Source organism: Anser brachyrhynchus (assembly GCF_964034855.1).
Source record: "Anser brachyrhynchus genome assembly, chromosome: 8".
Taxonomy (NCBI): domain Eukaryota; kingdom Metazoa; phylum Chordata; class Aves; order Anseriformes; family Anatidae; genus Anser; species Anser brachyrhynchus.
In genome coordinates this window covers 23,636,776-23,650,585 of record NC_137702.1, presented here as the reverse complement: position 1 = coordinate 23,650,585, position 13,810 = coordinate 23,636,776, and the positions used below count along the sequence as shown (strand labels likewise).

The window sequence follows — 13,810 nt, the reverse complement described above, 5'->3', positions numbered from 1 at the left end:
AGGAGGCGCGGAGCCTGGCCCGTCAGCCCCGGGGCACCGGGAGCAGCTTTATTGTCCCTTTTTTGGGGTTGTGGTGTTGGTCTCCCACCCTCCGCAGCCTGCAGAGGTGTCGGGAGGTGGGGGCGTGAGCCCTGTCCCCGGAGCGTCCCCCACAACAGCAAAACACCAAAGTGAGAAATAAGATCAGAGAATCATAAAATCATAGAATATCCCGAGTTGGAAAGGACCTACAGGGATCATCGAGTCCAACTCCTGGCACAAGTGTACCCAAAATTTCAGGCCATATGGCCGTACAACCATATGACCATATGGCTATATGTCTAAGAGCATAAGGTGGCCAGCAGGACCCGCGATCCCCTTTATTTCGGGTTAAGGGGAGAGCAAGACGTAGACGAGCGTGGCTGCAATCAAACCGACGCTGAAGAACACCTTGAGGACGTGCGGCACCAAGCTGGAGCGCGGCACCGTGCGCCTGGCCGCGCCGCGCAGGGGCTGGACGACGCGCTGCCGCTGGGTCAGGATGGCCGCGCGGGCGCCCCGCCACGCTCCCGGGCCCCGCAGGCGGTACTGGTAGGGCGTGCAGGGCCCCAGCAGCACCTCCAGCGCCAGCGGGGGGTCGGTGAGGAAGAGCAGGGGCAGGTTGGGCTTGACGCCCAGCTGGCAGGCGAGCTCGTCCATGTAGGGGATGTAATCCACCTGGATGGTGTGCCGCCGGCTCGCCACGTACCTGCGGGCAGGGAGGGAGGCTCGATGTATGGGCACGGAGGGGGTGACGGCAGGGGTAATGCTTCATAGGGTCCTTACCGCTTGGCCATCTTCTCCTTGGTTTGTGCAATGTCAGCCAGCATGGTGCTGGCTGGAGGCAGCTCCTGCAGCCCTGGGGAAGGAGAGGAAGGAGGGAGAGCTGTGCTCCTGGCAGACGTGGGCCTCTGTACCCAGCGTGGCCTCTGCTCGTGCTTTGGGCCACCAAGCAGGGAGCGAGAGGGAGGCAGGTGCAAAGAAAGAAAAGGGAGAAAGTAGGCTGCACATAAGGAAAACTGTTACCAACCCTGCAAGACTAAAAGGAGTGCAAGGCTCGTTGTGAAATACAATGTTGTTTTTTGTTCCTACACAGAAGGAGGACAAAAGAAGAAGGAGGTGCCACCAGCTTAATGACTTGGCTTTGCTGCACCTGGAAGAGCCTGGCTACATCCTCCACCCACCTCACTTACCCTTGAAGATGTGGGTGGCCCAGCGACACTGGAGCTCCGAGATGGGCATGATGGCTCCCAGGGGCTGGACGTAGCCGATGAAAGCCAGCGTCGGTTTCTCCAGGTTAACAGGGAACATGAATTTGTAGAGAGAGGCCTGGTTCTCCACCACCTTCACACAGTCCTCGAGGAAGGGGAAGGAGAAGCTGTACCCCGTGGCAAAGACCACGGCATCAATGTCTTCCCTGGTGCCATCCTCAAAGATGGCAGATGTCTCCGTGAACTCCTGAATGATTGGCTTCACCCGCACCCTGCCCGAAATGATGCGGTTGGGCAGGTCGTCGTTGATGGTCGCGTGCTGACTGAGGACCCTGGAGGGCACAGACAGAGCTCATGCGGGGCTGGGGGCACAGGCAGGTCCCCGTGGTACTGCCTGGGTGCTCACCGGTGCTGGGGCTGCAGACCGTAGAGCGCGTGGTCAAAGCGGGCATTGAGCTTCCTCTCTAGCACAAAGTTGCTCACAGAGAGGGGCAGCAGGCTCTGGAGGAGCTGGATGAAGCGGCTGAGGTAGGAGAAGTCGAAGGGGTACCCACCTTCCGCCACCCGGTGCATCACCCAGGCCCCGCGCTTGGTGCTGAGGAAGACCTGGGAGGAAGGAGAAAGGAGGCAGTGCTGTCGACCCACGTCCCGCTGTGGTCCTCCCGTTCAGGTAGTCTTATATATTATATGCTAGCATATTATATTATAGGCTGTGGAGAGCTGGACCCCACTGTGCCCCTTGGGTGGATTGAGAGGGGATGAGGCGCTTTGGATGGGTGCGGTGCTGGAGGGAGGGCAGATATTTGCTTGGTGCCCTCTGGAGTTGGATCACTCTTTAAATAAATACCCCAGTGAGTGAGAGGGGACATTTAATCTGAAGCGAGTTGCTGGCCCAAGCTCAGACAGATTGCTTGGGCTGGGAATAAAAACAGGCTGGGAGCAAAGAGGAGCAGGAGGGTGTTGAGCCCGGGTGGCTCCGGAGCTCACCTGCTTGGCTGTGTGGCTCAGCTCCACCGCGATATCGATGCCCGAATTCCCAGTGCCGACCACAACGACTTGCTTCCCCGTGAAGGCCCATGGGCTCTTGTAGTCCCGGCTGTGCAAGTACCAGCCCTCAAAACTCTCCAGCCCTGCAAGAGAGAGCAAAGCCGTGCGGGGTGCGGGTGGCTGTGCCCTGCTCGGGCTGGTGGTGTGCTCTGGGAGCAGCCCAGCGGGATGGTGCCCAGCGAGGTGGTGCCATCTCCATCCAGCCCAGGAGATGCTCAGCATGGCCCTGAGCACCCTGCTCGGGCTTTTAACCCGCAGCAGCATTTCTGGCAGCAACCAGAGCTGGGTCAGGGCTCATCTGGTGGGGATGGTGCTGTGAGGGGTCTCGGGGGAGAGGCAAGCACCTGGTGGCAGGGGCGCGGGGCGCGTGGGGGCGTACCGGGGAAGGCGTGCAGCGGGAGGTGCGCGTCGGTGTGGTGCCCGGTGCACACCAGCACGGCGTCGAAGACGGCCGACTCCTGCTTGCCCTCGCTCTCGGTCACCACCTCCCAGCGGCCCGTGGCGGCGAAGTCGGGGCGCTTGGACACGCGGCACACGCTGGTCTGGGCAGGGGGGAGCGGGCGTCAGCATTTCACAGTGCCGGCCCCGTGTGTCCCCCCCGGGTCCCCGTCTCTCACCCCGAAGCGGACGTGCCGCAGCAGGTCGAAGCGCCGGGCGTACATGCGGAAGTACTCCATGATCTTGGAGTGGTGCATGTAGTTGGGGAAGTTGTCGGGGATGGGGAAGTCGCTGAAGCACATCATCTCCTTGGAGGTGTTGATGATGACGGAGCGGTAGATGCTGGCGCGGCCCTCCTCGGGCTGCTCCTGTGAGTGTGGGGCATGGCTCAGTGCCAGCCAGGGGGAGATGTGGGGGGGTTCCCAAAGCCTCCTGTGGTGCCACTGCCCCCTCGGTCCCGCAGGACGCCGAGCTGGCTCTGGTGTCAGCTCAGTGGCTGTTCGCACTCCCAGCGTCTCTGCCCCAGCAGCTCAGCCTCCGGCTCCCCTGCCCTGGCTCTGCTCCATCGCTGTTCCAGACCCACCACGGGGAAAAGCAGCGTTGTTTCAGCCAAGCAGCCCAAAATGCCAGGCTGGTGCTGTGCAGCGTGCCCCAGGCTCCTGCGCTCGTGACAGGGCAGGGCAGGGCAGCGAGGCACGCCTGGTTGGCGGGGGTCCCAGCGAAAAGAGGCAGCCGCATCGCTTGGCGGGGACAGGAAGAAATCCGGGGGTTCCCCCGCGCAGACAGAGCAGAGGCAGCGCCTGGTGCCGGTGCGTGGGAGAGGCACAGGAGCAGAGAGGAGCAGCCCGGGCTTCCAAGGACAGGCTGGGCAGGAAGGGACCGGGACAGGTAGGGAAGGGATGCCACCAGCAGCAGGACAGCCGGGGAGCGGGGAGGTGGGCACAGGGGAAGGGATGGGTGGGAGTGAGGCTGGCAGGGAAGGGAGGGATGGGAAGAGCAAAGCCTGAGCCAGAGCAGCGAGCCCTGGGGTGAGGGCAGGCCCCAGCCGCGGGTCCTTGGGCAGGATCCGTCCTGCTGCTGGTGGCACAGGTCCCCGTGCTGGCAGCACACCAGCCTGCGCCCAGGGGACGTCCCGCCGCAGGGCAGCGCTGCTTCGTTAGCTGCCTGTAATCGATCCCGTCCCTGCTGCCGCCCAGGGCAGCCCGGCACGGCGCGGGGCTTACCTCGAAGCGCCACAGCCCCCCGATGTCCCCGCTCCTCTCGAAGCAGGTGGGCTCCAGCCCCTCATCCAGGCAGCATTTCAGGGCGCACAGGCCGGAGGCGCCGGCACCGATGACGGCCACTCTCTGGGCAGCCATGGCCAGCGGTGGCAGCGGGGGAAGGCTGGCAGGGGGCACAGGATGCGTGCGGCGCCGCTCGGCCAGCACCAGGTGTCCCAGCAGGGGTGGCCGAGGGCAGCCGGGGCATTGCGAGAGGCTTCATCCAGACATGATCTACAGGTTCCCACAGCGCCGCGCCACACCTCCCGCCCGCCCTCCGCAAAGGGGTCATTATCTTCTCTAAGCACTTAATGATGCTGAATCCAGCCCCAGGGACTTCCTGGGTGTGGGGGCTGAGACGTGGCCGCGCTCCAAATTTTGGCAAGTCATGGCATGGAAAACAAGATGGGGGAGATGCTCCGGGCACTGGTGCCAGCCTCGGCGCGTGGTGGCCAGGGGCAGCCGGCGCCGTTCCAGGTCCCCAACCCACGTCCCCATCAGGCTGCGTGTGACAGGATGGGACTGATCCGTGCTGCTGTGACCCCGGCCATCTGCTCCGGCTCCGCGTGCCCCAGACGAGGCTGCTTTGCCGTGGGTACACGCGTGTGTATGCAGACCCCAAGCCGTGTGTGTCCCCAGCACGCAGGGGGACGTGAATAACAGGACAGCTTTCTGGCTCTGTTTAAGACGCTTTAATCCAGTTAGAAAATTTGCTATGCCTCTGCTATGAAGGTATCATCATCAGTGGAGGCCCGTTGGGATTGTAGGTGACAGAACAGCCCGGCAAGTCCCCGCTCGATGACAGCGATGCCTGAGCAGGATGGGGTTTTCCCCACACGAGGGCAGGGTTTTTCCTCCATCCCGGTGCAGCCGTGGGGCATCATTTGGGGCTGCCACATCTGGGAGGCTCTGGTGCCTCGGGTTTGCTGCGCAGGGCCGTGCCAGCAAGCGGATTGCTCTCTTGGCACGGGGGGGCACGGCTGCCATGGGGATGCACGGCCCGTCCTGGCATTGCCAACCCCACCAGGCAGAGAGCAGGAGCCTACAGGAGGACGAAGATGATGGCGAAGATGGCCATGGCCACGGCCAGCTTGCGGAGGAGGGGCAGGACGGAGACAGAGGTGTTCTCCTCCACGTGCCGCGTCTGCAGGGGCTGGACGACGCGCTGCCGCTGGGTCAGGATGGCCGCGCGGGCGCCCCGCCACGCTCCCGGGCCCCGCAGGCGGTACTGGTAGGGCGTGCAGGGCCCCAGCAGCACCTCCAGCGCCAGCGGGGGGTCGGTGAGGAAGAGCAGGGGCAGGTTGGGCTTGACGCCCAGCTGGCAGGCGAGCTCGTCCATGTAGGGGATGTAATCCACCTGGATGGTGTGCCGCCGGCTCGCCACGTACCTGCGGGCAGGGAGGGAGAGCTGGACCCTGTTCTCTGGTGGCACTTAGCCATGGGAGCCCACCAGCAGCCCCCCCAGCCCGCGGTGCTCCTGCCTCATCCCAGCTGGTTCCCGGCGGGGTCTTACCGCTTGGCCATCTCTTCTTTCTTGTGCTTGATGTCAGCCTCCATGTCGTGCCTCGGGGGCAGCGTGCTCAGCCCTGGGGGAAGAGCCAAGCGTCAGGGGGCTGCACAAGCAAAGGCACGGCTGGCTGCGACGGCCGAGGGCAGCAGTGTGGCACAGCTGGCTGCGGCCTCCCAAACACAGCTGGGCACCGTCTGCCCTGGCTCCGGGGCTGCAGGCTCAGGGGACATTTTGCCTCGCTTACCCTTGAAGACACGGGTGGCCCAGCGACACTGGAGCTCCGAGATGGGCATGATGGCTCCCAGGGGCTGGACGTAGCCGATGAAAGCCAGCGTCGGCTTCTCCAGGTCGACGGGGAACACGTATTTGTAGAGGGAGACCTGGTTCTCCACCACCTTCACATAATCCTCGAGGAAGGGGAAGGAGAAGCTGTACCCCGTGGCAAAGATCACCGCGTCGATGTCTTCCCTGGTGCCGTCCTCGAAGATGGCAGATGTCTCCGTGAACTCCTGGACGTTCGGCTTCACCCGCACCCTGCCCGAAATGATGCGGTTGGGCAGGTCGTCGTTGACGGTCGGGTGCTGGTCGAAGACCCTGGAAGGCAGAAGGAGCCATCAGGGCACCGGGGTGGGGAGAGTCTGCAGCGTCCTGCCCCAGGGGTGCTCGTCCCCAGGGGTGCTCGTCCCCAGGAATGGCTGGGACGGCGTTGGAGGGTGCGTTCCTTGGCACCTGTGCTTTGGCTTCAGGCCGTAGTGCGCGTGGTCGAATCTCATGTTGAGCTGCCTCTCTGTGAAGTCGCTTGCCATGGAGGAGGTCAGCAGCTGCTTCAGGAGTGCCTTCAGGCGGGTGGTGAAGACGATGTCGATGGGGTACCCCTGTTGTCCAACGCGGTTGAGGATCCACGCGCCGCGGCGGGTGCTGAGGAAGACCTGGGCGAACAAGAAAGTCACTTCCTCAGAGCTGTGGTGGCCGTGAGGACACCAAAGGCTCCCCTAGATGGGTGTCCTCATGGAGCTGGTGGTGTCCCACCTGGAGCTGCCACCAGGCACAGGGGACGCTCTGCCCGCGGGGACCCCGCTGCTGCTCACCTGCTTGGCCGTCTGGCTGATCTCCACAGCCAGGTCCGAGCCCGAGTTCCCGATCCCGATGACAACGACCCTCTTGTCCTTGAAGTCCTGGGGGTCCTTGTAGTCACGGCTGTGGAGGTAGCGGCCCTTGAACTTCTCGATGCCTGTGGGGAGGGAGGAGGGAGGCTGTGCTGGGCCGGAGGGCCCCCCCAAAATGAAGCAGGATCCGTGCTGTGGCCCCAGGGAGCCTTCCACGGCTCTGCCAGACCCATCCCAGAGAAAGACCATGCAGGGACGCACATGGAGCTGGGAGAAAAAGCAGCGAGGAGAGCAGGCGCAGGCACAGCACAGCTTTCGGGGGCTTTTTTTCACAGCGAGGGATGCGAGGGCGCGTGGGGGCGTACCGGGGAAGGCGTGCAGCGGGAGGTGCGCGTCGGTGTGGTGCCCGGTGCACACCAGCACGGCGTCGAAGACGGCCGACTCCTGCTTGCCCTCGCTCTCGGTCACCACCTCCCAGCGGCCCGTGGCGGCGAAGTCGGGGCGCTTGGACACGCGGCACACTCTGGTCTGGGCAGGGGGGAGCGGGCGTCAGCATTTCACAGCGCCGGCCCCGTGTGTCCCCCCCGGGTCCCCGTCTCTCACCCCGAAGCGGACGTGCCGCAGCAGGTCGAAGCGCCGGGCGTACATGCGGAAGTACTCCATGATCTTGGAGTGGTGCATGTAGTTGGGGAAGTCGTCGGGGATGGGGAAGTCGCTGAAGCACATCATCTCCTTGGAGGTGTTGATGATGACGGAGCGGTAGATGCTGGCGCGGCCCTCCTCGGGCTGCTCCTGTGAGTGTGGGGCACGGCTCAGCGTCCCGGTGGCCCTGTCCCAACGCAGGTCCCTGCCTTGTGACGGAGCTGGGGGGGTTCTGCCACCCGCGGGGCTCCCCGGGACCCACCAGGATGTACACGGATCCTGCCCCAGGACCCCACTGTGGCCGGCTTCGGTGCCCCTGCTGACACCCGCAGCCCGTGCCTGGCACGGCTTACCTCAAACCTCCACAGCCCGCCGATGTCCCTGCTCCTCTCGAAGCAGACGGGCTCCAGCCCCTCGTCCAGGCAGGCTTTGATGGCGCACAGCCCGCTGCTGCCCCCGCCGATGATGGCCACCCGCCTCGCCATGCCGCCCTGCGCCGCCGAGCCTTCGCCGGGGCTGGCCGCGGCCTGGCTTTATGGCGCACGGCGGCGGCGAGCGGGTGCCTCCCCTGCCGTCACTCCTCCCACGGGAGCCACGGGGCCGGCTGCCAGCGCTCAGCTCGCTCCGGCTGCTTCGCTTTTCCAGCAGTGGTTTGGGCCAGGAATCCGCCCCGGCGCCTGGCTGGGGACCCCCGGCAGGGGACACTGCGGGGGGCTGCCCGGAGCGGGGCAAGGGGCAGCTCAGCCCCGCGGTGTGCAGGCTGGAAAATCAAACATTCCCTTGAACTTTTACCTCCAGGATTATTGGGATCAGCCCAGACCTGCTTACGCTGAACGCCGCTGGTACCCTGTGGGTGGGTGAAGTGGCTCCAGCTGCCCCGCGGGCACCCTCGCTGCATTACCCGCGTCCCCGCAGCCGTGGCTCGCCCCTGGCCCACCCGTGCCAAGCCCCATAGCCCCCCTCGGCTCTGCTGGGACCCCTCTGCAAGCTCCACGGGGCCAGCACAAGGAGGACAGCTCACCTGGGCTTTTCTCCCATCCCTCCCCACCCCGCCGTGCTGTGAAATGCCTGCGCGGGTTGCTGCCGCGTCGCCCCTTCTCCTTCAGCAGCTGCAAGAGGAACCAAAAGTCCCCACAGGCCCGGACTCTGCCCCCACCGTGCTCAGGACCATGACCTCTGCGCTGCGTGGGATGGGCTGCCCGGCACCCTGCTGCCCTGGCCGTGGCCTCGTGTGGGCAAAGGTGCCATGGGGCGAGCGTGGTGGGGAGCAGAGGTCTCCCCACTGCTCTGGGGACAAGTGACAAGTGACAGCGACAAGTGACAGCGGACACACGGGGAGAGCGAAGGCCTGAGGCACAGAGAAGAGGCATGGGGAGCCCCTGCCCGCGGGGAAGACCCCACAGCAGGAGCTTGGGGTGCTGGCTCGGCCCCATGGGGGAACATTTTTATTTCAGCCACCGTACTGCGGGTTGCAGGCAGAGAGGAGGTGCTTGCACCGGCAGCCCTCAGGGTGCTCCTGCGTGCTGCAATCAGAGGAACAGCACTCAAACGCTGTTTTGGTTTTTTTGCAACTTCATTTTTTCCAGGGACTTAATGGCCACGAGCAGCCCCACCTGGCCCCAATCATTCCTCACACACCCAGCATTATTTAAGCACTGCCCAGAGGCTTTGGTGCCTGCTGTGCCTGCAGCCCCACCACCATCAGTTTCCCTGACTATCTGCGCTCGTGGCTCATTTTGCAAGGTATGGTGGGACCAGCACTGGCTGGCAAAGTCCCCGCCAGCTCTGCTGTTGCCCTCTACTCCCTCGCAATGCCATCCCCCGGTGAAGGCAGAAAGGGTTTGCTGAAGCCCTGTTCCTTGTCTGCCGCCCTGTGGAAGCCTCGTGGCAGGGGAGGGGAAGGGTCGGTGCAGCCGGGCTGTGGGGTCAGCGCAGCCCTGTGTGCTGCGGGTGGAAGGCACGAGAGCAGGCTGGCGTCCTCCTAGAGGGAGAGCCTGGCTGCGGTGAGGAGCAGCCTCACCTTCAGGAGGGTTTCAGGGAACGCAGGCAGGGATCTGAGCAGCCCTGGGCTGGATGAGGGTCGCAGCTTTCCCCTAGACCCCCCAGCGAGGCAGTTCCCACAGCAAGAGGGAATGTTTTAAGGCCCCAGGAGAGGCTGAGGCAGGACCCAGGCTCCTTGTGGTCCCCTCCGGCCAAGGGCAACCAGAAAAAGTGGAAGAAAAGGTTGCCAGGACGAATGGCGGCAGTTCAGGGGAGCTGTGGCAGTTAGTACAGCTCCGTGTTGTTGCCCTTGGGTGACTGAAAATCCTGTGGAGGGCGGAGAAAGAGCTGTAAAGCTCTGCACAGTGGCGTTATGAGCAGGCTGCTGCTGGGGGCTGCTTCCCCATCCCCTGGAGATCCCATCGACGGCCCAAGCCCCTGGCTGCCCCCTTCCTTTCCCCGCAGTACTGGGAGCCAGATGCCCGTGTCCTTGTTGGCTGAGGTGCGGCCTCGGTGCAGTGCTTAAGCCAGGAGCGATAAGAAAGAGACGCATTGCTTAGGAGGCAGAGCTCTTTATAAACCTGAGGACAGGCCTCAGTGCGTCTTCTCTGCTCAGGTACCAAGGAGCACAGGGCGTGCTCGCAGCAGCGATGCAATCGGTGTATTTACAGCACACAGATAACACGGGCAATTGCAGAGAGAGCTCTGCAAAGCCCCAGCTATTACATCCACCATTGGCTAACGCAGCAGGTGCCCGGCGAGGGCACACTGATTCACAGTATCAGCAGCGAGCTGCCAGGCGGGTGCGCTGACCCCTCCCCGGGCTCTGCTTTGTCCCTGGAGAGCGGTCGGTGCCTGGCAGCCCGACAGGAGGGCGAGACAGCACCAAGTGTCTGACTGCAGGCCCGGGAGCCTGCAGCGCTGCTAGTGTGAAATTCTGGCTGGGCAAATACGAGTTCAAGTCCCAGTGCCCCCCCTCTGTGTGCGCGTAGAGAACGGGGTGTAAGCCTCCTCCTCCGGGAGGGCCGCGGCGGTCAGTGGGTCCAGAGAGCAAAGAGGGCAGGCGCGTTGAGCGGGGAGAGCCAGCAGTACTCCACCACGCTGTACAGCGCGTAGCCCAGGAGCAAGCCGAAGAGCACGTCCGTCACGTTGTGCCTGCCCAGCATCACCCTCGAGACGCCGACGATGAGGGCCCAGAGCACCACGAGGACGCGCAGCGGGACGGCGAGCACCAGGTGGTGCAGCACGAAGCGGCACACCAGGGCGGCTCTGGTGGCGTGGCCCGACGGGAAGGAGTACTTGTCCACCGAGACGGTGACGAACATGTCCATCTTGTTGTGCGTGGGCCGCGGCCGCCGGACGATCCCTTTCACCACGGCCACCAGCACGAGATCCAGCAGCAAGGCTAGGAGGAGGAACAGCGAGTGAGCGAGAAAGGAGGTTTATTTTTCCCACGGGAATCGAGACAAAAACAGAAGCCAGCCGTGAACTAAGAAAACGCGGAGCTACCGAAGCCTGCCAAGAGAAGGCAGTCCTTGCCAGGGCTGCGATGCCCAGGCAGGGAGACCACGGTGCTCCTCTGGGCTTCCGCCCGAGCACATCTCCGTCAGCACTCCGCTGTGCGCAGCTGCACGGCATTTATTCGTGTAAAATCTGGCATTCGCAGCTCGGGGCTCAAATCCTCCCTTGTTTTGAAAGCCACGCAGGGGTTAACATTCCCTGCCTGCCCCTGCTGACTCAGCATGGCTCTGCACGCACTGTTTTGACCCAGGTAAATGATCAATCCACCTCAGCTGTGCCTTGGTGTGAGGGGGGTCCCCGTGCCCCCAGCGGGTCTGGGGGCTTGCAGCTCCACGTCTGGCTTCTCCCTGCTGCTGGGGGCACCTGTGTACAAGTTAATCACCCCATTTTTAAGAGCTGAGTAAAGGGCGAATTAAATGACAGCAGCTTGTTCCCAGGAGTCTAAAGGCTGCTGTGGCAGAAGTCAGAAGTGAAGTGTCTGTGAGAAATGCTCCGTCAGTACTTGGCAAGAGCAGCTGCTCGCGCCAGGCAGTGCCTTCGCTATCTCAGCCCAGCTCTTGGTGCTGGCAGCCAGGGCTGCTTCTTCTAAGGAAATCTTGCCCGAGAGACTGATTTCTGTCCTATGGCCTGGGCACAAAGTCCTTCCTTTGGTCACTTCAGTTCACTCCCTCTGGTTAATCATTTAAGAACCCTTTTTTTTTTCCTAGAAGTAAACCTAGTTCAATCACTTCTTTTAAACTGTGGTTTGGGAGATCCAGCTCGGGCACCGAGGAAAGCTCGTTCCCCACGTGGGTGCTGCAAAAAAGCACCAAGGTGGGTGACTCCAGCTGGATACAACCCTGGTGCCAGAGCAGGCCTGCTCCTGGGGTAATGGTTTTATACTAGAAAAGGGTAAATTTAGATTAGATATTTGGAATAAATTCTTCACTGTGAGGGAGGTGAGGCACTGAACAGGCTGCCCAGAGGAGCTGTGTTTGCCCCATCCCTGGAAGTGTCCAGGGCCAGGCTGGATGGGGCTGGGGGCAGCCTGGGCTGGTGGGAGGTGTCCCTGCCCATGGCAGGGGGTGGCACTGGGTGGGCTTTAAGGTCCTTCCAACCCAAACCATTCTATGGAAGGAGGTCAGAAGCCACCAGGTCCCTTCCCACCAGCTCTCCCGTGATGCTGTAATTTAACCACGCACTGCTAAATGGAAAAGATGCACAAAAGCATACACTTCCCACCAAACAGAGAGTCACATAATCAATGTGAGACACCTATAATTTTGCAACTTAAAAGTGTAAGAACTGGGAATCCAGAAAGGTCTGTTGTTCTGGCGCTACCACTGTTTCAAAGCGAGCAAAAACGAATTTACATATACCTACTAGGACAGGATGCTGGGGGGAAAAAGTACGGCACCACGTGTGATTAAAATGCATGCTTTGGATGAAGTTTCCATATTGGCTTTTACAGATCAGTGCCTGCAGCGAGCCCACGGGCACAGAGGTTTGGAAACTGGAGCAGCCATCCGGGTCCCACACGGGCACAGCGTTTGGAAACCGGAGCAGCCAGCCAGGTGCCACAGGGACACAGAGGTTTGGAAGCTGGAGCAGCCATCCAGGTACCGCACGGGCACAGCGTTTGGAGCAGCCATCCGCGTGCTGCAGCTCTGGGCAGACGTGCGAGCTGCTGGGAACCAGACGGCTCCCCCAGGGCTGTGACAGCCGGCTTTCCTCAGCTCTTCCCCATCCCCCGGGCCCCATCCTCCCGCCGCAGCGACCCCCTCCCGGCCTCACCGAAGAGCAGGTTGAGCAGCACCTCCCTGGCGGCCGAGCTGTCGCTCTGGCAGAGCCCGTAGAAGGTGCCCAGCAGCCAGGGGATGCCGTGCCCCGACACCTCAACCACCTTCAGCAGCGGGCGGGCGCTGCCCCAGGCCGAGGCCTCCCCGGCGCAGACTCCCAGGCGCTTGGAGGCCCAGAGGTCGACGGCGAGCAGGGAGCTGAGGGCGATGCCCACGAAGGACGGGTTCAGCCTCATGCAGTCCTCCTCGGGCAGCGGCGGGGGCGCGGAGCCCCCGGACTCGCGGCGGCGGGACGGGCTGTCCGGGGCTGCGGGGCCGCGCTGGCTCAGCAGGGACACGAACTCCGGGCGGCCGGCGCGTCGCTCGCGGCTGCTGCGAGGGCTGGGCATGGCGCCGGGACGGGGACGGGACCGGGTGGTGGCACCGAGCCTGGCGGTGAGACAGGACCGGGATGGGACCAGGCCTGGAGAGGCCAAAGCAGGTCGCCCACTGCCGGGCTGCCTCCTGCTGTCACCTCACAGGCCCATCCGCCCCCGGTACCCCTCTGGTGCCCCCCAGGTACCTCCCCACTGTCCCCCTGTGCCCTCCAGTATCCCCCAAGTATCTCCCCGGTGCCTCCCGGTACCCCTCCGGTGCCCCCTGTACTCCCCCGGTGCTCTCTGGTACCACTCGGTGCCCTCTGGTAACCTCCGGGTATCCCCTCAGCGCCTCCCAGTATCCCCCAAGTACTTCTCCGGTGCCCCTTGTACCCTCCCAGTATCTCTCCGGTGCCCCCTGTGGTCACCCGGTGCCCTCCGGTATCCCCCAAGTATCTCCCCGGTGTCTCCCGGTACCCCTACGGTGCCCCCTGTACCCCTTCGGTACCCCTCGGTGCCCTCCGGTAACCTCCCAGTAACCTTCCGGTACCCCCTCAGTGCCCCCAGTATCGCCCAAGTACCTCTCTGGTGCCCCCTGTGGTCACCCGGTACCTTCCCGGTGCCCTCCGGTATCCCCCGAGTATCTCCCCGGTGCCTCCCGGTACCCCCTGTACTCCCCCGGTGCCCTCCGGTACCCCTCGGTGCCCGCCGGTAACCTCCCGGTATCCCCTCAGTGCCTCCAGTATCCCTCAAGCGTCTCTCCGGTGCCCCCCGTACCCCCCCGCTGCTCTCCGGTTCCCCCCGGTGCCGGCCCCGCCGCCGCGCTCCCCCCGCCCCGTCCCGCTCAGCGCCGCTTCCGCTTCCTGCCCCACGTGCCGCCCCCGGTTACCACGGCGACCGCGCTCGGCGGCGCCGCCGCCTCCCCCTAGCGGCGGGGCCGGCGG

At 63.7% G+C, this 13,810-nt stretch overlaps 3 protein-coding genes across 5 annotated transcripts; all 3 read right to left on the bottom strand.

Annotated features, from left to right (window-relative positions):
- Positions 1 to 369: 369 nt before the first annotated feature.
- LOC308198737 (flavin-containing monooxygenase 5-like) lies at positions 370 to 4,488 on the bottom strand (the record flags this gene model as incomplete). The annotated part of the gene is made up of 8 exons (XM_080601720.1): positions 3,938 to 4,488; positions 2,894 to 3,082; positions 2,656 to 2,818; positions 2,217 to 2,359; positions 1,636 to 1,835; positions 1,212 to 1,561; positions 805 to 877; positions 370 to 727 (listed from the first exon to the last, which is right to left on the bottom strand). The coding sequence occupies exons 1-8, from the start codon at positions 4,070 to 4,072 to the stop codon at positions 370 to 372; spliced, it is 1,611 nt and encodes a 536-aa protein (XP_080457846.1). The 5' UTR covers positions 4,073 to 4,488.
- Positions 4,489 to 4,642: 154 nt separating this feature from the next.
- Positions 4,643 to 7,859, bottom strand: LOC308198738 (flavin-containing monooxygenase 5-like). Its single transcript, XM_080601721.1, has 8 exons — positions 7,585 to 7,859; positions 7,193 to 7,381; positions 6,955 to 7,117; positions 6,572 to 6,714; positions 6,213 to 6,412; positions 5,728 to 6,077; positions 5,487 to 5,559; positions 4,643 to 5,361 (listed from the first exon to the last, which is right to left on the bottom strand). Exons 1-8 carry the CDS (start codon positions 7,714 to 7,716, stop codon positions 5,016 to 5,018), a joined length of 1,596 nt encoding a protein of 531 aa, XP_080457847.1. The 5' UTR covers positions 7,717 to 7,859; the 3' UTR covers positions 4,643 to 5,015.
- Positions 7,860 to 9,767: 1,908 nt separating this feature from the next.
- PLPP6 (phospholipid phosphatase 6) lies at positions 9,768 to 13,713 on the bottom strand. Of its 3 annotated transcripts, none has more exons than XM_080601735.1 (3): positions 13,644 to 13,713; positions 12,506 to 12,939; positions 9,768 to 10,616 (listed from the first exon to the last, which is right to left on the bottom strand). In XM_080601735.1, exons 2-3 carry the CDS (start codon positions 12,897 to 12,899, stop codon positions 10,246 to 10,248), a joined length of 765 nt encoding a protein of 254 aa, XP_080457861.1. In that variant the 5' UTR covers positions 12,900 to 12,939; positions 13,644 to 13,713; the 3' UTR covers positions 9,768 to 10,245. The 3 variants fall into 3 exon arrangements, with proteins under 3 accessions (XP_080457861.1, XP_080457859.1, XP_080457860.1); XM_080601733.1 differs by having other exon boundaries at positions 13,448 to 13,681; XM_080601734.1 differs by lacking the exon at positions 13,644 to 13,713 and adding an exon at positions 13,375 to 13,555.
- Between the last annotated feature and the right edge of the window lie 97 nt (positions 13,714 to 13,810).

Coding starts and splice junctions, on each gene's coding strand:
- LOC308198738 (XM_080601721.1), bottom strand. CDS start 7,716: ATGGCGAGGCGGGTGGCCATCATCGGCGGGGGCAGCAGCGGGCTGTGC. Junction 6,715..6,954: donor CCCGCTGCACGCCTTCCCCG/GTACGCCCCCAC, acceptor CCCTCCCCACAG/GCATCGAGAAGTTCAAGGGC. Junction 6,078..6,212: donor GGCCTGAAGCCAAAGCACAG/GTGCCAAGGAAC, acceptor TCTGCCTTCCAG/GGTCTTCGACCAGCACCCGA.
- PLPP6 (XM_080601735.1), bottom strand. CDS start 12,899: ATGCCCAGCCCTCGCAGCAGCCGCGAGCGACGCGCCGGCCGCCCGGAG. Junction 10,617..12,505: donor GCTGCTCAACCTGCTCTTCG/GTGAGGCCGGGA, acceptor TCCTCCTCCTAG/CCTTGCTGCTGGATCTCGTG.